Genomic DNA, 21,615 nt, shown 5'->3' on the forward strand with positions numbered 1-21,615 from the left:
CATATATACCGATAAATCAACTTGTAATGTCCATACCAACCACCTCTCTGTACATAAAAGCAGTTTTCAAACTGACAGCCATGTTCTGTCTTCAGCATATTCTAGTTCACCAACCATGGAGCCTAATAATATATTCCTGGTGCTTTGCATAATATTGCTCAACAGGTATCTGTCAGCTCAGGAAGTGGAAGCAGAAACTTACACTCCGATGCTGCAGGCCCTCTGCCAGGCTTTATCTAGTATTGTGCCCATGGTAGGTGCTCAAAACTGTTTGTGAGGGCGATAACACTCTTTTAGCACACACACATTCACAATCTGAAAGAGGCCTTTATACCTGACCCCCAGATTAACCTTTGTATCTACTGAATTGTCACATGATGATAGAGACATTGAGTCTGGCTGTTAGAACACTTCTGCTTGGGAACAAGTGTTTGAGATGAGATGGGAGAAAGGTCACTTATTTTCAAAGATACTCAGCTGGCAGAGTATTTTGAAATGTGTTCACTTAGAACACCATGTCTACATTTTAAATAAAATCTTTTGGTCTCCCAAATACTAAATATATCTCCATCACATAAAATACAGAATATTTTTAGTCTACCATGTCATCACATAGATGTAAAGTCTTAAATTGTCTTAGCTCATCAGTTCTAGAGCACAGAACGCAACTGTGTATAAACATGTTGTGGTGTCTGACAGTTGTCACTGAGGTCTGGTTGTCACAGAAGAGATTCCTGGTGGCATTGTCAGAAGTGGGAAGGAACCACCAACCCAACCAGGGACTACGCTGAGTAAAAGCCATGCTTGAAGTTCCCTGGAAGCTGCTGGTGCTGTGACTTCAAAGGAAAAACTATCTGAATCAGCAGCCTGCGATCCAAAGTCTTAGCTGGGAGTTTTTTCTCACCCCCAGCCCCTCTAGTGACAAATTCAAAACAAGAAATTTCCTTATCTAGCTCTCTCTGTAGGAGGCTGCTTTACTGTTTTATATGGGGCTATACCAGCAAGGGAATTCAATGGCTTGTCTTAAACAGATATTTATTAGATAGTTTCTTTCTGTGTTTGTTTGTTTGTTTAGAGTATGCTCAATGTTAGATTTGTTTTCTTTTCTCCCTTACATCAGATCATGAACATTTTGGTATCCTATCACGGAAAACTACATGAATTATTTTTGTGGCTAGTGTTATGTGAGAGTCGGATCATTTATATCACCATCTGCCATTGCTGGAAAGTAAAGCTCTTCCCCTTCTGTTGTGTCGTAAGTTTTGCCCGAATTTCACTCTTACTGTAAAGCTCTGTAACCTTCAGCCCTGAGCACATAATGGGAGAGATATAAAAAAGACAGATGCGTCTCTTCTCTCAAACTCACAACCCAGCAGGAAAAGCAGACAATAAATAAAACATGGGGTAAGGGAGGGCAGTCAGCCATTCTGGTTGCTGACTTGTGATAACTGCCGGACGTGGCCAACTGGGTTCAAGTGCATTCTTCTTTTTTATTAGGCTCTTGATGTATGTTTATGGTTTATGGTTGAATTTCATTTTTTTTTCAAAATATGTGCTAGAAATTTGTCTTTCCTCTTTAGACCATGCCTGTCCATTAACTGTCTTCATCTTACCCAGTCTTGCTATGATGTGATGCTTACCATTTTCTCACTGACCAGCTTATATTTGTGTGTGCTTATAGAATTATTCCTTTACTTTCTCTGAGTTGTAATCCACTTAGAGCACAATGTTAAATTACTACGTTTGCTGATTAGGCATTTTAGCTGTTGTCTATTTTTCCACGACATCCACACTAATGGGAGACTTGGGAAGGTCTGAATATAAGAATATCATGATCTTACTCTTTAGAGAGAGCCCATTAGCTGCTGGATACAGATACCTGTTATGAGCCTGGTCTTTAGGGATGGATATTCGATTTCAGAGAAAGTGAGTCGTTCCCATTCATGTCTTTACTGAGATGTGACAACAACGCAGGAGGAGGATGTGAGGGGGAGACTTGCGACATGTGAGACAGGAGCCTCTTCCTGTGAGACAGGAGCCTCTTCCGTAGGCGGAGCGAGCTGCAATAAGATCAATGACAAGCTGAAGACCGAGAAGGAGGACTGTGGTATACTTGTAAATCCCAAGGCTGGTGGCTGTAGGTAGCGTCTTCAGCAATGGCGCTCTAGGGAAGCGAATTCAGATCAAAGTGCAGGGGACTGAGCCGAGGGAACTCCATGTTTTATAGAGGCTGGGACTGGAGAGAAGTCATCCCAGCACTTTATGGATCAGAGTTTAAGATACATGCATTCATTTGTATATTTGATTATAGGTAGTTTATTTTAAACATTACTTGAACATTATTTTAGACACTTTAATAAGTAGATATTAATGGCAAAAGATTAATCAGTCTGGGAGATAGCTTTTAAGCCTGAGGACCTGCACTTGATTCCTAGAATGTGCATTTAAGAAGCCAGGCATGGTGGCACACTGCCGCAATCCCTGCTGCGTTGGACAGGCAGAGAGAGAGTGAGAGAAGCGGATTCTGCCACTGCTGTGGAGACCAGCAAGAGACCATGTCTCCAAAACAAAACAAACAAACAAACAAAGAGAGGAAAAGGAAGTCAGATGATGCCTGACAGATACAATCAAGGTGTCCTCTCTCGTCTACAGGCACCCCCCACCCAGCACATGTACCTACACACACAAGAATACGCGCATACACATGAGCGAGCAAAGCAACAGGCATGTAGGAAACAGTGACGTCTAGCTCCCACTCCCACTCTCTCTTTAGACAAAACTGCTTCCTAAAGCCTTTGAGTTCTCAGTTTCTGGTGGGTCCCCTGCGGGAGGTGTTTATGTGTCTGGGTATATGCAAAGATGTGTACATTCATAGATAGAGTGAGGGAGGAGCCCGGAGCTCTCGCCTCCAACTGCTAGCTGAGGTGTCAGTGACCTGGGCGAGCCATTACCTGCTGTAATTTTAGGGAAACTGAAAATGCTCACAGCTAAGGGAAATGACCAGGGGAGTGACTCCAAGGAATGATTTTAAAATATCTGCTCTGTGGAGAAATGGGCAGCAGATGATGGATGCCTAAATCATTGTCAAAATAATTGTGCGCCAGTTTGGAAGTGTGTTCCTGCTCCAGGAATGCTGTCTCTACTGTCCGTGGCTTGGAAAACATCATTCTTTCTACCTCAACAGTTATTTTAACGAACACCTTCTCATCCTAGCCAAGGGGAAAAGCAATAGATCCCTGTCCGTTAAACACTCGTTACATTTCAGGAGATTTCAAAATGATGGGTTAACCTAGAAATGTTCATTTTTGGCACTGAAGTATTCAGGGGTGAAATGGCATGAAATCATTAATTTGCTTTTACATACCCAAGCATCCCTCCCCCTCAAAATAACAAAAACAAAAAGAAAAAAAAAGAAACTTGAAGATAACAATGGTAACTAGATTATAAAGCTGTTATAATGCTTGGGGCTAGGTTATAATGCAGTCAGACTAGCCTGTCTTATTTGATCATTTCATTAAAAAAAATTTAAATAGGGGTAGAGAGACAGGCGGTTCAGTGATTAGAGCGTGTGTTGCTCTTGGCAGAGGACCCAGGTTTGTCTCCCAGTTCCCATATGGTGGCTTACAAGCATCTGTAATTGCAGTTCCATGAGATCTGATGCCCTCTTTTGACCTTCATGGGCACCACACATGTGAACATGTTACATATGCATACATGAAGGCAAAGCACTCATGCGAACAAAATAAAATAAATCTTAAAAAGAAAAATGTAAAAAAAAAATATTACTGAGAAGTCAGACTTTCCAGTGGTTTCCAGTGGAATAGTCTCATTAAATATAGGCTATTCTAAATAACAATTTGTGTTTTCTTAGTGACAGGCTTAATTCAATTTTAAATAAAGTGGTAGAATTTGTGTTGAGGTATTTTTTACAATTCTCTCTCTTGACTGAGGGACCTCCAGTCTATATGACCTTCCCTGGAGTGATATGGTCTCAACTTCTCTCACCTTCCAGGTTGTAACTCTATACCTTTACAAAAGAGGAGGCTACCTCCGGTGGTGAAAACAGGTATCACGCCTTACAAAATCATTTTGTCCCGCCTGGCAGATCTTCCTGCTTCTGCTTCTCCCATCAGTGTTCCTGAGGCCCTGAACCAGAGTGGATTCTCCTTATCACTTGGGAGTATGTTTACAAGAGACAACCCCCACCCCCACCCCCACCCCCACCCCCACCCCCACCCCCACCCCCACCCCCAAGCAAGAGACTTAGGGATATGAATGCAAGGCAAGGACAGAATCCTTGCTACACATCTTACTTTTGTGATCTTTGGTTATTTTTCTGGGCAGCAACACAGTTTTGTTTTTGTTTTTATTTTGTCATTATTTTGTTTTGTTTTTCAAAGTGAAATATTTGACTATTTTTAAACAGAACCGAGATATACTATTCTCCCAAATCTATCCAAAAACAGTGGACAGAACATCTACTGTGTGTCAGGTGTTAAGGGAAAGGCCCCCTTTTGCTCCTACTGATAGACCCCATTAACAAATTACCCTGATTATTAAGGGATGTGTGGAATGGATGCGATGAAGCAGAGCTGGACTGCTCCAGAGCACGAGAAGGCAAAGAATGGAGAGCAAAGTATAACTGACCCTGGAAGTGGTGAGGCCCCAGGCAGAGGCAAGACGCGAAACTCTAGGGCGCTCCTTGGGTCACGGGGAATCAGCGGCTGTTCAGTTCTCATGGATTTCAACCCCAGAATAACATGGAACTGACAAGTGGTGAAGAGTGTAGAGTTAGAGTCTAATAGAATTGCCATTGGCAACACAAGATCTCGACCCAGTTCCCTCCCCAGGCAAACAATTTAGCCATAAGTCACTTATTATATTTGTAATTAAGAAGTCTAACAGGGAGAGAGGAAAGGCGGCGCACAGTGGTAAGCAATGATCATCTGATTTACCTGGGAAGCACCCACCCAATCAGCGCTAGCTAAGCCCGCCTCCAGGTCCAGGATACACTTGGTGTTTTATGTCAGGCTCTATTCTGTTGGGAGCAAGGCCAACAACCGGCTGGCCCAGAGAAGAAGTGGCAAGTGATGTGACGCGAGGAAGGGAGAACTGACCTACTCGGAGGCGGTGGGGAAAGGATCAGATCACCTGGTTCACTGGCTTGTAACCAAGAACCTGCTCCTGGGCTCAGAATTTCAGCTGATGGTGACTTCTCTGTTGGTAACCTGTGCCTTCCTTTCCCTTGGATGGTTTTTTATGGCCACCCGTGGAACGCTGAGCCTCTGATAAAGGTGGGCACTGAGTCTTCACATTCGGAGAGGGCTATCCCACCCACTGCCTGTTCAAGTACCTGGGACAGTGTGAGGGGGTGGGGCTGAGGAAGACAAAGGAAAGGTCATTAGTGGGCCACCCGCCAAAGCGCTGCCTCAGGAGGAAGCCTTTAGCCGAGGGTAGGATTTCTCACTCCTCGGTTTTCATGTAGGTTGCTCTCTCCATGAGTTCCTGCTAGAGATGGGAAGAAGTGGGAACAGCTGTGAAGGGACCAGTGGGGAGAGGGAGAATGGAAGAGGAAGGGGAAGCCGTTGTAAATCTGAGACTCAGTAAGCTTGCTGCTGCTAGCTGAGAGGTAGGTGTGCCATGACGGAGGACAGATTGTGCCTAAGTACCGCAGATGTGAAAGGGTAGAAAATCATTTCCTGCTGATAATGAACTTGCTTCCCAATTGGCTAATGGACACTTTTCGTAAATGAAAGGAAGCCAACCATCTTATTAGTGTGTCACCAGCGATTGGCCACTGGGAGACTCTGTGGGACATCAGGAGAGTTCTTAGAGGGCCTGGATATAATTGCTTGGAGAGTTGCTGGAGATTTCCCTAATCAGAATGGAAATAAGGATATGCTGAGGCCTTAGAAGTGTGGTGCTTAAGGGGAAAAAAAAATCCACAGCCTGTCTCACAGCTGTTGGTGGGTAGAGGGGAGGGCAAGCAGACGTTGTGCAACAGGTTGGGTTTTTTTTTTTTTTCTTCTCCTTACCTCTGTAGATTTATAGTGTTTTCCACTCCGAGACCTCCTTGTCTGCACTGAGATGGCCGACACAGAGACTGACCAGGGACTGAACAAGAAATTAAGCTTCTCCTTTTGTGAAGAAGACACTGAGAGTGAAGGGCAGATGACTGCACAAGACATCGGAGGGGCCCAGAGCCAAAAGCCTGGGAGGGAAGAAAGTGAGGAGTTGGAGGGTCCCGTGCCTCCTACCAGAGATGAACTTCATACTTCTCTGAGCAGAGACAAGGAAAGTCCAGGTCCTGATCTTTGGAAATCAGTTTCAGGCCCTCCCAAATGCCCAGAGACACCAGTATTACACAGCAAGAGCAAGCTGCCAGTCCCTACCAACTTCTCCACTCCCAAAGTGAGTAAGCCCTGGAGAGGAGGGACCAGGTCTCTGTTCTCCTAAGGGTCAGCTGATGGGAGAAGAGGGTTTTGTCATTTACATATATGCAATGAACTTGCCTTACAGGCTAGATATATCTTCAATTCCCTATTTGTTAGTGGAAATGAAGGCTAGTTTAAAGTCACGATGAAACAGAATGAAGTGTCTACCTGCTTGTTTCCCTCAGCCAGTAACTATTTGGTATTGGCGGCACATATATCTTAGTTGAAAAGATCTTAAAGTATATTGGAACTTCAAGAAATGCAGAGGTCCAGACATCCTGTGTACTTTGCTTATAAGAAAACCAATTCCCATGAGTCTGACCTCAGCCACTGTTAGGGAAAAGACCAGATAACTTATCATTTTTATTCGGTCTACTTTCCTTTCCATTATGCTAGGTGGCTGTGTTTCTGGGTAATTGTTTACTAATATTTTCTAATAGAGGAATGTTCATGATCACCATCAGCACACACTCATATCTGCTGTTGCTGTTCTCCCCAGCACAGAGTCCCCTCTGCTTTTGGCCAAGTGCAGTACTGGCACCTCTTATATACTTAAACAAAGCAGCACTTCTTGAAGAATTTAAAGTGGGGACTGGAGAGATGGCTCAGTGGTTAAGAGCACTGACTGCTCTTCCAGAAGTCCTGAGTTCAAATCCCAGCAACCACATGGTGGCTCACAACCATCTGTAATAAGATCTGATGCCCTCTTCTGGTGTGTCTGAAGACAGCTACAGTGTACTTATAATAAATAAATAAATAAATAAATAAATAAATCTTTTAAAAAAAGAATTTAAAGTGTCAGCAATTAAGCACTGGTTGCTTATAGTTCACATATTACTTTACTTATGCTGCACTGCATTGCTCAGTTTATTGAGGCCAAGGCTTGGGGATGGCTCCATGTAGCAGATTCTGATGCCATGGTGTATGGTTCCCTAGGGTGAATAGTAGCTCGACTCTCTGCCAGCTCAGCTTGAGGTGCTTAAGATCATTATAATACGTGTGATCCTGCCTGCAGACAGTCTCTGTCAGCAGGGCTCTGGAGTGCCTGCTGAGGGCCACTGTATGTCTGACGGGGAATACTAGGCTTCTTGTCTGAACTATAGATGAAGAGGTTTTGGTGTCCGTCAGAAGGTATTTCAGTGTTCTAACACCAACCAAATGATTAACCCCTTCTCCTTCCTCCTCCTTTTCCTCCTCTTCTTTCTCTTCTTTCTCTTCCTCCTCCTCCTCCTCCTCCTTAAGAATCCACTGTGGGTTATTAACACAGGTCACAATCTCCGTTTCCAATCAGTTTACAGTTTCTCAGGAGATGGGCAGGGTGGTACTTGAAAGTCCTCTGTGCAGACTGACTCAGTGGGATGACGAGGAAAGATGGAAAGGCGAGGGAGCACGTGAACAGCAATGAGAGTTGGCGTAATGTTGATAGATGATGGAGAATGGGCTTTGAGTGGAAGTATGCAGGCAGGACATGTGATATGCTCGCATATGCATTTCATTCATAACATCATCCACAACATGCTCTGTGTTAGCAGACCCTCTGCTAGAAGACATCATTTAATTTCCTCAGCAAGTGCCCCCAACTAGAAATCAACCAAAGCAGTAATAAATGCTGAGATAATGCGATGTGGAAGAATAGCAGGGTATGGGGAACAGTAACTAGGAATTAAATTTCACAACAGCGGGGAAGGTTTGTTAAAGGAAGTACTAGCTGAGAAAATACTTAAGTATGAACTGGAGTTAGCCAAGTAAAGAAGGGAAGGAGAGCCTCAAAGGTCGAGACATCCATGAAGGGAAGCTGTGTTATATTCAGCGGAGCAGAAGTCTCTGTAAAAGAGAGGCAGGGTAGGCAGGAAAGAACCTTCTAGTTTGAAAGTGTTGAATTAACCATTCAATGGCTTTGAGTAGGGATATTTTTAAAAAGTCGGGGTTTTATGTACAGAGTGGACTAGACCAGAAACAAGTTTTGATATGGAGGAGTACTCACAAGGATTTTGTTGGGAGCAGAAAAAGGCCTGAATGAGGAGAGGAGCGAACAGGCCTCGGGTTGAGAGATGTTTGGGAACTAGCAATAACTTGATGGAGGTGTTGCAGAGAAAAGAGAGATCTAAGATGATGGTGAGCCTTCTTGCTTGATTGAATAGGTGGAATCTTGAATTAAGATGAGAGACACTGAGGATATACAAGTTTGGGGGAATAAGTCGAATAAATGAATGGCTAAGTAGGACAAAGGGAAAACAACTGAAGCCAGGGATCCCCTTTTGGCCATCTGTGGCATTTAGAAAACCAGTGAAGCCATTGGTGGGGATTAGGTCACGTGTTTTGAGTACTGGTATGAGAAGAGACCTTCAATTATGCCAAGATGAAGAACAGGTAGAGAAGAGAGCATGGAGAGGTAGGTGGAAATACAACAGGGAAAAATCCCTACTCCACAATGTTACATATGAACCAGGATGAGAGCAGATCATGGTGACAGATCAGGGTGGCAGCTAGTGGAGCTTTGCTGAAGACATTGCTGCTGATGCACAGGAAAGGAAAGTTGGCTTCTTTTAGCTTTTTCCAAGAGATGCAAGCAAAAAGTGCGTGGCACAAACCTCCTTCTCCATAAGGGATTCTTAGCAGAATCACTGAATACTAGAAAAACATCTTTAGGCAGTAGTAAGTTTGCTACAGCTAACTGCATTAAACGCTAGCTATGACTCTATTGCAACATTATAGATTCTAGATTCCAACACTTATTTGACCTCTGAGTTAGCAAATTCCAAATAATATAACTCCATCTTGATAGGAGGCTGCCTTCTCACTATCTTCAGAAGTCAAGGAGCTGCCCCCACATCTCCCTTAGTCATCCATCCAGAGTTTTCACTAGGTATTCATCTACACTCCTTTCTACTGCTTTTTAGTCTGCTGTACTTCCAAGCAAAGCTTTTTTTCATAATGGATATTAACAGTATCTTCCACTATATCACAAGAGGAGATTACAAATCCCATTGGCTGACATCTCCCATGATATGAAATTTCCCATGTTTTTATCTGAAAATTTCATAGGCTCTTTTTATTTTTTCTTAAAATATGGCAAGAGAATTCTTTGCAGCACTACAGATATGCAGAACTACACCCTCCAGGTCATATGTGAAGGATTCATTTTACTTGGCATCAGAAAACAACATTTCTTGATCTAATGGTCGAGTGTAACCCTGAGTTTTTTTTCCCAAAATCATACTGGTAATGGAGACACATCATTATGTACTATAGTTTTTGCTTATTTTAAAACCACAGTCCTTTTCCATGATAAACTCACCAGAAAACAATAACTTTGTCACTGTGGGTTTTGAACACAGTCCTGGGATTATTCACTCTGAACTCTAAGAGAAATGCCAGACCCCTATATAAAGTCCTTGACTATGCTAATAGCATATTTTCTTCACCTATAAAACGTATGCAAATTTGTATGCTCCACAGCATTGTTCATTTCTGCTCATCTCGATCATCTAGTAAACATTAATTCTAAGAGTCTTTGAAGACTCACGTTACTTAATGAGTCAGATGATGGTTTGGCTTCTGATTTTACAGTGAAAAGTCATAGGCAGAGTCCATCAAAATGGTAGGATTCCTTAATAGCAACCCCAAGTGCAATGAACATACTGTAAAGTTCCATCTTGACCATATGTGTGCTACTGTGTGCTTGCAGAACTACAGCATGGGTGCTTCTCCAGATCCTGACACTTAGGTCTAAGGGATCCTGATCTTTCAGAATACTTTGTCTTTGAACTTGGCATTTGGTTAAACTCTGGTTAAGTCTAGATTCAGTTGGATTAGCAAGTCTTCATATATATATCATATATTAGCAAGTCTTCATATATATATCATATATTGGTAGCTGGTTATAGCCACATCAAAGCCCTGAAATCTTACATGATTATTTTAGACTATATCATTTTTAGAGCTATGGTTGTTTAATGACAATCCACTCAGCATAGTGTAAAACAGTTTTGGAGGGCTTTATCATTTGCATGGATACATGGAGTGGTTTTCTTCTATTTCCTGGCATATTTACATCCTTGGGGCTAATAAACTTGAACTCCTCTACTGAGCTGAACCACCCTAGAATACCATTGCACTACTCTAGAATATATAGTCTAAGGGATGAGAGACCTTGTGCTTTTAAACATCTGCAACTATGTCTGCCACTCATGATACACAGACATGATTGTTTATATTAAGTTATAGCTCTGTAAAATGCTGATGGTTGGGATGCATTTAGTTAAAAATCTTTGTAATTCTTCTGCTCTTTCATTTCTACTTCTACACTTTGGTTCCTGGGGCCACTGTTTTAATAGAGAATGACCTATTTCTTTCTTTGTTTATTTTTATAATCATTTTTCTTTAATTAAATGTTTAACATGGTTACATTGTTTCCCTTTCCCATTTCTCCACCCCACCACCTCTGCACCTCCCTCTCCTGCCCCCTGCTCTCTCTCAAATTAATGGCTGCTGACTCATTTTTTCCTTACCCTAGGCAAAGAACTACAGGCAACTAAAAGATGCTGAAAAGATATGGTGTACCCCCAGGGAATACCAAGTGGTCAACCTAAAATCATATACTACATACTAGTAACATTATAGGACTGGACATGATGTATTTATATATTTAGGAATGTATATATGTAGACTATTATTTTTAAATCTTTATTTCACTTCATGGGGTTCTTCTCATTTTATGTGGTGTTTTGAGTAAATTTGAGAGCTCTACTTTTCATGTTTAGAAAGTCTATGAAATATAGCTCTTACAAAGTTATTAATTCAAACACATAATGCACTGATTAACAAATGGTGTGCTCATTAAAAGCCAGACTGTATCCATTGTACCCATCAGTATCTAATCAAGCACCTGTCATTACATAGGTACAAACAAACACTGGGATTACTATTGAGACAGAGAGAGAATATCTAAGAACAGGAGGATGGGGGCATCTACAGAATCATTTTTGTCCACCTAGATGCAATGTCCTCACTTTTGAAAGCTAGGACTTAGAATTGGTTTCACAATTGGGAAAACTGTTTGGAAGAAGGGGTGGAGCTTAACAAAAGCACCGATTCTTGTGTGGATTCAAGAATGAGTCTAGAATTCTGTATGCGTAAAATAAGAGCACCAGGTACTGTGCAACTAGTTCTCATTGAGCCACACAGTCTTTTAGCAATGGCATCTGTTGGACCACATATGAACTAGCTAGTTGATGTGAAACTTCCTTTTACTTCTTAAAGCCCTATTCTGACTTGCTGTTTGTCGTCCTCACCTAGAATTCGCTGGGTCAGCCAGAGATTTCTCTGCTAGAGAAGCTCTCCTCCCGAAGCTCTAGACATATGAGGCTCACACCTGCTTCCCTTATGGATGAGAAGACCTCTTTGTCTCTGGTCAATATCAACCCATTCACTCCGGAGACCTACAGAAAATTACTCCTTCAATCAAAGGGCAAGAGGAAGACCAGAGACTATCTGTAAGTGTACAGTTCTCTCAGTTTCTGAGAACTCCTTTGGGCAAGTGCTAGGTTGAGAGTAAGGTTAGGAGTAAGAACTCCACTTGAATGAAGCTGAAGTACACGTCCCTCATCCCTACAACAGTGTGCACACAGGACTCTGGCACCTTTCTATTCTGATGTGCACTGCAAGGAGCTTTTGGATAAGAGTTTGGCAGAACAAGAAATAGATCTGACTTTCAGTAGACAGCTGAATGTGCTAGAGACCAAAGTCCATGGATTTCTTTTAGTTACAATGAGGCTAGCAAAGGCATTCGTATTTTACAAGACCAGTGCTCTAACCCCTGAGCTATGGAGCCAGTCACGGCATTCGTATTTTAAACAGTATATTGCTGCTTTGAATTTGGCCTGTGATACCCGGTGATGATGGGAGCTACAGGGTGGTTGTTTGAACTTTTGTGTAGGTGATAGAAAATGGAACGAAGAGGGGGCAAAGATAGTGCTGCTTGCTTTCAAAGGCACTTAAAAAAAAAAAAAAAAAAGAAAAAAGATGCCAGGGCCAAAAAGGAGGAGTGGGTGTGTAGAGGAATGGGGGGTGGGGGTGAGTATGGGAAATGTAAATGAGGAAAATACCTAATTAAAAAAAAAAGAAAAAAAAAAGAAAAAAGAAAAGTCAAAGCACCCTTTTCCCCCAAATTGCCACAGAATGGTAAAAGTCACCTAAATAAGGGTTGCTTGTGTTACTTGGTGGCATTAACTACCTTTGTTACATCTCTCCCTCCGTATCCCTCTTTACTGTGTTCCTGTGTGTGTGTTGTGTAAATGCGCAGTCCCTGGCACATGACTGTATGTTAGGGGACAACTTAGGGGAACCGTTCCTATTCGTCTACCATGTGGATCCCAGGGCTTGAACCGAGGTCCACAGGCTAGTTGGCAAGTGCCTTGGCCTACTGAGTCATCTAACTCCTCTGTCCCAATTTATGGATTATTTCTTTACCAGTTTTCTTTGACATTTCGTTTTACACAATGGAAACAGTTCTAAAATAGGGAAGCCATTTGTGTTCATACATACTCAGCAAAATAAATGCACAGCTCACTGTCTGAGCTTTGCAGAGCATCTAATGTACTGTGCTGTTTCTTTGGAATGTGTGGCTATGTACTATAAAGCTTTATGGCCAGGCGAGGTTTTGCTCCATATAAGCATTCAGTACCTAAACACGAGCCTATCCAGTCTACTTTGGCTACTAAGAATCCTATTGGTGTTAGGCATCGTTATAAACCTTTGCAATATTACTACCCACTCAACTCAGTGGAGACAGCAGGAAGAGATAGATAATTTGGATTAATGAAGAGATACTGCAGTGGCACCATTTAGTGCTCAGGACAGGATAACCTCCCATCTTCACTGTGTTGTCACTTTAAGAAGTATCAGGGTAATGCCAGTGCCTGGCACATACAGAAGTGGATGCTCACAGTCATGAGTTTCTCCCCTGCGCTCCTCTAAAAGAAAACTGTCTGGTGTGTCCACTGAAATCTTGTCTAAAGACCCAGAAAAGGACTCACACAAAGGAGAATGTTTGTCAATCATTTCTTATTACAAAATAATTGGAAACCTCTTAGGCAAATTTATTTCTGCTATACTCAATTTCTGTCTGTGTACTAAATTCAAAGTTGGGTTCTAGGGAGGCCAGTGTTAACAGGAGAGCATATTGTGGCTATAAATCAAAAATATGGCTTGAGGTCAGACTTGGTTTCAAATCCGAGTTTTTTGTGAATTGAGGAACACAGTATGGTTTAACATCTCAGCTTTGGCTGGTTCCTTTTGGAGGATAACAGCACCTACCTTCTCTACTGTTTTCTCCCTTGTTTTTCTTGTTTTGTTTTGTTTTTTTGAGACAGGATTTCTCTGTATAGTCCTGGCTGTTCTGGAACTCACTTTGTAAACCAGGCTGGCCTCGAACTCAGAAATCCACCTGCCTCTGCCTCCCAAGTGCTGGGATCAAAGGCGTGCGCCACTACGCCCAGCTTTGTTTCCAGTTCTTAGCACAGGGGTTCTCAACTTGTGGGTCATATGACCCTTTCATAGGGATCACATAATACATATCTTTCATATCAGATATTTACATTATGATTCATAATAGTATCAAAATTAAAGTTATGGAGTAGCAATTAAAATAATTTTTATGAGAGCTGGAGAAATGGCTCTGAGATTAAGAGCACTTGTTGCTTTTGCAGAAGACCTGGGGTTCCATTCCCAGGTCCTGCATGGTAGCTCACAAAACCATCAGAAACTTCAGTGTCAGGGTATCCAACATCCTCTTCTGGCCTAACGAGTACCAGGAAATCATGTGAAACACAAACATATTCAGGCAAAATATTCATACATATAAATAAAACAAATCAGTTTAAAAAAAAAAAGAAAATGATTTTATGGTTGAGGGTCACCACAGCATGAGGAACTGTGTTAAAGGGTCACAGCGTTAGGAAGGCTGAGAACCACTGTCTTAGTATGGGTCATCTACTTGCCTGAAATCTCCATTTCTTTCCTCATTCAGTTCCCATTCCTTCTTGGGTCTTAGCTTACATATTGTCTTCTGGAGCCTTTTCCCCTCACGAGATACCCACATACCTGGTGCAGTTCATGGTGTCTCCTGATGCCCTATTCTTATCTTGCATCATTTCTGTTCCCTAATGTAAAGTGGAGAGGGAAGGAATTATTTGCTCACATCAGCAAAACGTATCACACCAGCCTCAGTGTCAATTAATTTCCAATCACCCTTGCTCTACCTTTTTTCTTTTTTAGTGAGGAAACTGGAGAAGAGGAAAGCAAATCAGTACAGTGGCTGCCTGCTAAGGTGAGCGTGGTCTCTTGGTCCAACAGTTACAACAGACATCTCATTCTATTCATTCTGCCTGCCTCTCTCTGCCTGTCTCTCTTGCTCTCTATCTCTCTGCTTCCTACCCCTTTCCATATGTGAATCTGCATGTCCTTACGTGTGGTGTGTTGAATGGATGCATAGATTTAAGATCAACAAGGGTGGTAAACAATCCTTATAGAAAGCAAAATAGAATAGCCAGAAGCTGGAAAGAACCCAGATGTCCCTCAACAGAGGAATGTATACAGAAAATGTGGTAAATTTACACAATGGAGTACTACTCAGGTATTAAACAATGAATTTATGAAATTCTTGGAGAAATGGATGGATCTGGAGAATATCATCCTAAGTGAGGTAACCCAATAACAAAAGAAGTCATTAGATATGCACTCATTGATAAGTGGATATTAGCCCAGAAACATAGAACACCCAAGATACAATTTGTAAAACACAAGAAAATCAAGAAGAGGGAAGACCAATGGGTGGATACTTCGTCCCTCCTTAGAATAGAGAACAAAATGCCCATGAAAGGAGTTACAGAGACGACGTTTGTAGCTAAGACAAAAGGATGGACTATCCAGAGATTACCCCACCTGGGGATCCATCCCATAATCAGCCACCAAACCCAGACACTATTGCATATGCCAGCAAGATTTTGATGAAGGGACCCTGGTATAGCTGTCTCGTATGAGGCTATGCCAGTGCCTAGCAAATACAGAAGTGGATGCTCACAGTCATCTATAAGATGGAACACAGGGCCCCCAATGGGGAAGCTAGAGAAAGCACCCAAGGAGCTGAAAGGGTCTGCAACCCTATAGGTGGGACAACAATATGAACTAACCAGTACCCCCAGAGCTCGTGTCTCTAGCTGCATATGTAGCAGAAGATGGCCTAGTTGGCCATCACTGGGAAGAGAGGTCCCTTGGTATTGCAAACTTTATATGCTCCAGTACAGGGGAATGCCAGGGCCAAGAAGTGGGTGTGGGTGGGTAGGGGAGCAGGGCGGGGGGAGGGTACAGGGAACTTTCGGGATAGCATTTGAAATTAGAAATGTATATAAAGAAAATATCTAATAAAAAATTTAAAAAGAAAGCAAAATAATCAGATGTATGTGTACAGATAATACTAGGCAAAGAAAAGAACTAGTGTATAATTCTCTAAAAACTGGGGGATGGGGTCTGGTTGAGAGGGTGGGTTGGGTGGGTGAGTGGCTGGAAGTGGGCTGGCATGTTTGAGCTAAAAAGAGGGTGGCCAGAGCACTCAGTTGCTAAGAGGGCTTTGCGTCTGTTTAACTCTCTCACAGTAAACAACTAGGGTTTTAATTCTGTGGAATCATTTTGCAAAAGTGTTATTACTAGAATAGTTGGAAAGAGAGTTGGTAGTGGAGGCAAATCCCAATATGGAAGAATCAGAGATTAGGATTGCTTAAGGGCAAAGAAAATTACAGGTCTTGCTGATAAGGACTGATTGGAATTGCATGTAAAAATCATCTAGGAATAGCTGTGTTTTTTTCCTTCTTTCTTTCTTTCTTTCTTTTTTTTTTTTTAATTTGCTAAAGTTAGATGAAAATCATTCTTGGTAATTGGGACATTAAAAAAGATGACACTGGAGAGAGAAATCATCTTAAATTTATGTATAGTTATAGATATTTTGATCATAATAATAGACTGTAAAATTCCCAAGTGTTGACATTATACTAAGATAACTGTGATATATTGATATATATAACATATATCAACATACATAATATATGTCAACATGCATAAACACAAATACAATGATATGTTATAAAACGCTGTATATTGTGACATATTAATGTACTTGAGAAGTCATTGCTATGAATTTCATGTTATAAACAGAAACCGCTGTGTTCAGTGATTTCCCTGAGATGATTTACTAGCCGATACTACCAGCTGGCCACTAGGGGGAGTTATTTCTGAGCTCAGGTGACGGATTAATTCATTCAACAATTTTGTTTCCCAGACTAAGACGGCTGTGAAAACAAATTGAAATAAGAAAATATACTCAACACGAGGTGCAAACACAGCACTCAGGCCTTGGAACATGCTTCACCTGTTTCCTGTTAGTCCTCTAGCTGAGGACAGTAGCTCTGGGTTTCAGAAGCTGATGGGTCTCCCCCATCAGAGCAGTCTGACCAGATGGAGGAAAGAACATTTAAAAAAAAAAAAAAAAAAAAAAAAGTGGTCAGGGGCAGCACTGACTTGTAAGGCTACAAAGGACATAGGTGTGGCCAGCCATTGGCAAACTCTTCCTGCTACGAACCCATTGCCTTTCCTTTCATTTTAAAAAGCAATTTAGGAAATGCAATATAACTCTATTTTATTGCTCACAGAATATAGGAAGAGTTATTCTCTCTCTTTTCTTTAAATATTTTAGAGAAGTATTCTACAAGAAACTAATATGGCTTCCCGCTATGAAAAAGAATTCTTCGAGATAGAAAAAATCGGGGTTGGAGAATTTGGGACAGTCTACAAGTGCATTAAGAGGCTGGATGGATGCATTTATGCAATAAAGCGCTCTGCAAAGTCCTTTTCAGGATTATCAAATGAGTGAGTACCTTTGAAAAGTATTGGATGAACAGGCTTGGATTTGGTAACTTATTGGTTCTCCAAGTAGTTTCTAAAAGAACACCAATATCAATGACTACACACCATTTGCTTGTTTTTAAATGTATCCTTACCATTGGGTGTCATTTTATATTCATAGCTTTACCAAGTTGTCCAGAACACCAATCGCATTTCCTAAGAGAGAACATGATGATTTCAGATCATGTTGTTTGTACTTATAGGGTCTCACCATATAACTTTTGCTAGCCTAGAACCCGCTAGTAAAGCAGGTTGGCCTTGACCTCAGAGATCTGTTTATCTCCACTGGCATTAAAAGCATGTACTACCAACCAGCATGCTGCTGTTGTTTGAATTTCTTGGCTTTTCTGTCTACTGGTCTTACTGCTATTCTAATGAATTGAATTATGCAATGGTCTCCTGGTACCTATTTAAGTTCATCTGGAATATTGTCGGCGGGAAATCCTCTCAGTCGTTTAACTCTGTTTTGTGCCCTTTTAGCTTACTCTCTGCAACAGTGATAAAAAGCTACTTGAGGAGAAAAGGGTTTATTTAATGTTTTGCTTCCTGGTCCCAGTCCATTGTGGAAAGGAAGTCAGGGCAGGAACTCAAATAGGAACAGAGACAAAAACTATAGAGGGACACTGCTTACTGGCCTGCTTCCTAGCTCATGCTGAGCCTGCTTCTTATGCTTGTCTAAAATTGGAACCTCCTACACTGGGCTGGGCACTCTCACACCAAATATTAAGCAAGACAATCTCTTGTAGACATGGCTATAGGCCCATCCGATTTCCACAATCCCTCACTTGACATTTCTTCTTCCTACGTGGCTCCAGTTTGAATCAAGTTGACAATAAAACTAACCAGAACATGTACTAGTAATTAATTCATTAGTAAAGTTTGATGCTGTACGCAAAGGAAAAGCTATTAGTAATGTTTATATCTAACATCTAGAACTAACTGTCCAGTTCCCCCTTGATCATTAGGAAAACCAGCATTTTCTCATTGAATCAATGCTTTCATGAACTCCTTTCATTTATACTGACCATGTAAAAGCCAGAAATTACAGTCTTTTTTGTTTTTATATTGATATCAATCAAGAACAGAGTTTGCTTTTCTTTGGCACAATGCATCTCCTTCCCAAAACTTTCCCCATGACCTCATCTGATTGAGTTTAATAATACTCTAATGACTATATAGCCTTTAGAGAGAATATAGGCCCATACAAATATCCACAATCAAGTGTGTGATGGATTTCTTGTTATGCCTATTAAGGCCTTTTCATTGTTATACAGTAGAATAAGACCTAAAGCATATGTACTATTGAGACAGTAAGCACACGAGGCACCACTATATATGCCATGTTCAATGTATAAAACATGGACTTTGGTCTCAGGTTGACCAAGGTTCTGTTCTTAGAGCTACTATTACCAGTTTCACCTTGGACCAGTCACTCTCACCATATTTTTCAATGTATCTTGCAAGAATCTATAAAGACTGAATAGATAAAATACTAAGCATGCAACAGGCCCTAGAAAAATATTTTATTTGTAATGCCTCTCATGTTTCCCTTTTAAGAAAACATTTTAATGTATAGTATTTCAATTAATTTTTCCAAATGCTTTTCTGTCCCCTGGGAGATTGGATTTGCATGAAGTTTATGCTCATGCAGTGCTTGGCCATCATCCCCATGTGGTACGCTACTACTCATCATGGATAGAAGATGATCATGTGGTCATTCAAAATGAATACTGTAATGGTAAGTATGTGGACTCATATAAAGGATGAACTTTTTAAATCTTCAGATATAAATGTGCCTCCTGACAGTTTAAGCTTTTACATATCAGTCATACTGAACATGTTTGTGCCTGGAAGCAGAGATTAGGAATGGAGTTGAAGAGTAGTTGAGTGTGTGTTATACAAAGCTAGTGTAGCTGATATAAAAATGTTATTAATCCTTTCATAGCTTATCTAATACTGAAAGAATAAAACTTATCATACTAGTTTAAATAATTCTGTTACCATGTGTCAGGGTGTCAGGTACTTGGAAAGTTATAAACCATACCATTTGGGGAATGTTGGAATAAAGGTTTCTAGTTATAGTTGGTTTGGTAAAGACTGCCAATTCTGCGTGTTTTACTATGGACTTCTGAATAAAGGGGTCCTTCATGTCTCTTGCTGCTTCAGATCTTTGAGCCTAATTGTCCTCACCACAGGTATGAGGTGGGTGCTGTGACCAAACTCGGTAGGTTTTTTTGTTTATTTGTTTTGTTTCTAATAAATTGAGTAATATCTGCACTAATTTTAGGGGTAACAATACATATTCTGATTGGAGAATATTTGAAAATCCTCCTCCCCAGAGCCATCCTTACTGTCTCTAATAGTGTAGTGTACCTTCCAGTACTTTTGGTGCATACCCACAGGCCCTCATAGAGTGGTTCAGCCTGGCTTTGGCATATAGTGACCAATGACAGAGCTTCTCCGTTAGGGAGTGAGTGGATGAACAAGTAGGCAGGTGACTCATGTCATGAAAGGTCAGGGAATGGCATGCAACCTTACAAGACAGCACTGTGGCACCTCTTTTACTGTTTCCTTGTAGCTAACATTTCCCTTTGGCCTTAACCTCTAGTTCTTTTTATCTTCCCTCTAAACTCACACCACCCTCTCCTTTTGTTCTAATAGTCCTCTGGGAGGTGGAGCCTTTCTTTGTACGTATGATTGAGACCTTTCTTAATCATCTTTTCTTTCCAACTCCTTTTTCTAGGAGGAAAATTGGTTTGATTTCCATGATTTAGTCTTGCTACTAGCACAAAGTATGAAATAGAAAAAATTAACTCACAAAGTAAAATGTTAATATGATGCAGAGCCAAATGAAAAGCTCTAAGAATTTCAAAACCAGAAAGACAAGGAAATTGTTCTTATTATAATCATCCTTTACTTCATTTGGGCATTTGAATACCTCTCTATGGCTGATAGTCTACTAAACTCTAGCTAGAGAAATAGATGGATAAGTCCTTCAAAGTGCCTTGCTCTACTCTTTCTGTTAGAAGAACTACATAACAGAAATCTGGTGCAAAGCTATCTGGTACAACCACAGATAAGGAAGCAGTCAGAGAAATATGACGGGGTACTCAAAGGGGCCTAGTTATTAAAACTTGGAAGACCTGGTTTTATAGCCCAACTCTGATGTTCACCAGCTATATAATTAATTACTGGAATATCATTCAAAATTAGTACATAAATGGATGGTAGTATTTATTACAGAAATGATTTGGCATCTAACAATAACATTTGCCAAATATAAGCATATGCTAGTAAAAATAGAGTAGCCCCAAATTTCATAAAGAAGCCAAGACTTGAATTAGATTTGCAGAAGAATTACTATAGTTCAGGAAATCAGAGCGAAGGCATCCAATTGTTGGAACATCAGGCAGGCTAAAGGTAAAGTACTGATAGTGGTCTGACCTAACAAAGTAGGAAAGCCACTAGGTAGCAATTCCCATGGTAGGAAATAATATCAGCAAGATAAAAGGTAGGGATACTATCCAGGACTTTAAAGTCCAGTCAGTGTTGTTCAGACTAGATGTGGTAGGTTACAGGTTGCAGGGAATTCTTGCTTCATCATACTGGCCCATTGCCCTTACAGAGTGCTCACTCATTGATGTGTAGCTGATCTTGAAATTTAATTCTTCCATGTGGAGCCTGTCCAAGTCTTCATTCTTTTTCCCTCCGAAGCTTCACCCCCGAAGCTTCCTTCCTTCTTATTTCCATCTTTTCATCCCAGGGCTTCCCATACTCATCTCCTAGCCCACCAAAGCAGTCAGACTGGGGCCTGTACAGTTGTGAGGTAGTAGTGTGATTTAGAATCTTACAAATGTATGTTAGGTGACTATTACTAGAGACCCACTGCCATATAATTTCCCCGTTGTCCCTCTTAAGCCTGAGCCAATCAGATGTCCTCTTTTTCCTGATCTTTGTCAAAATGCCTTGAAAGGCACTTCTGGATCAGTCTAGACAACTAAAAGGTCTCTAATAGATTCAACAGCCCCCAGGAGTTCAACTGACTCTGGGTTAGACTATTTTTCTCTCTGAATGACAATATTTGTATCCCTGGTATCTTCTGCCATTGAAATTCCATAAAGCCAACCACTGATTCTACTTTTCTAAATAATGTGACACATCAGACACATCAGGGTCAGCATGCACCATGGAATCACACGAATGGCTGTATTTCTCCATTAAAAAA

General features: G+C 41.1%; 1 protein-coding gene across 3 annotated transcripts in view; it reads left to right on the forward strand.

Annotated features, from left to right (window-relative positions):
- Positions 1 to 21,615, forward strand: part of Wee2 (WEE1 homolog 2 (S. pombe)) — a 31,570-nt gene that overhangs the window by 2,645 nt on the left and 7,310 nt on the right. The window contains exons 1-6 of one of the 3 annotated variants that reach the window (NM_201370.2): positions 4,973 to 5,294; positions 6,044 to 6,411; positions 11,733 to 11,929; positions 14,712 to 14,763; positions 17,182 to 17,354; positions 19,010 to 19,128. In NM_201370.2, the coding sequence (NP_958758.2) occupies positions 6,088 to 6,411; positions 11,733 to 11,929; positions 14,712 to 14,763; positions 17,182 to 17,354; positions 19,010 to 19,128 (865 nt within the window). In that variant the 5' untranslated portion in view covers positions 4,973 to 5,294; positions 6,044 to 6,087. Of the gene's footprint in view, positions 1 to 4,972; positions 5,295 to 6,043; positions 6,412 to 11,732; positions 11,930 to 14,711; positions 14,764 to 17,181; positions 17,355 to 19,009; positions 19,129 to 21,615 lie in introns of those variants that run through there. The other 2 variants (XM_006506326.4, XM_006506327.4) reach the window with 2 other exon arrangements.

Source organism: Mus musculus, chromosome 6 (assembly GCF_000001635.26).
Source record: "Mus musculus strain C57BL/6J chromosome 6, GRCm38.p6 C57BL/6J".
NCBI lineage: Eukaryota > Metazoa > Chordata > Mammalia > Rodentia > Muridae > Mus > Mus musculus.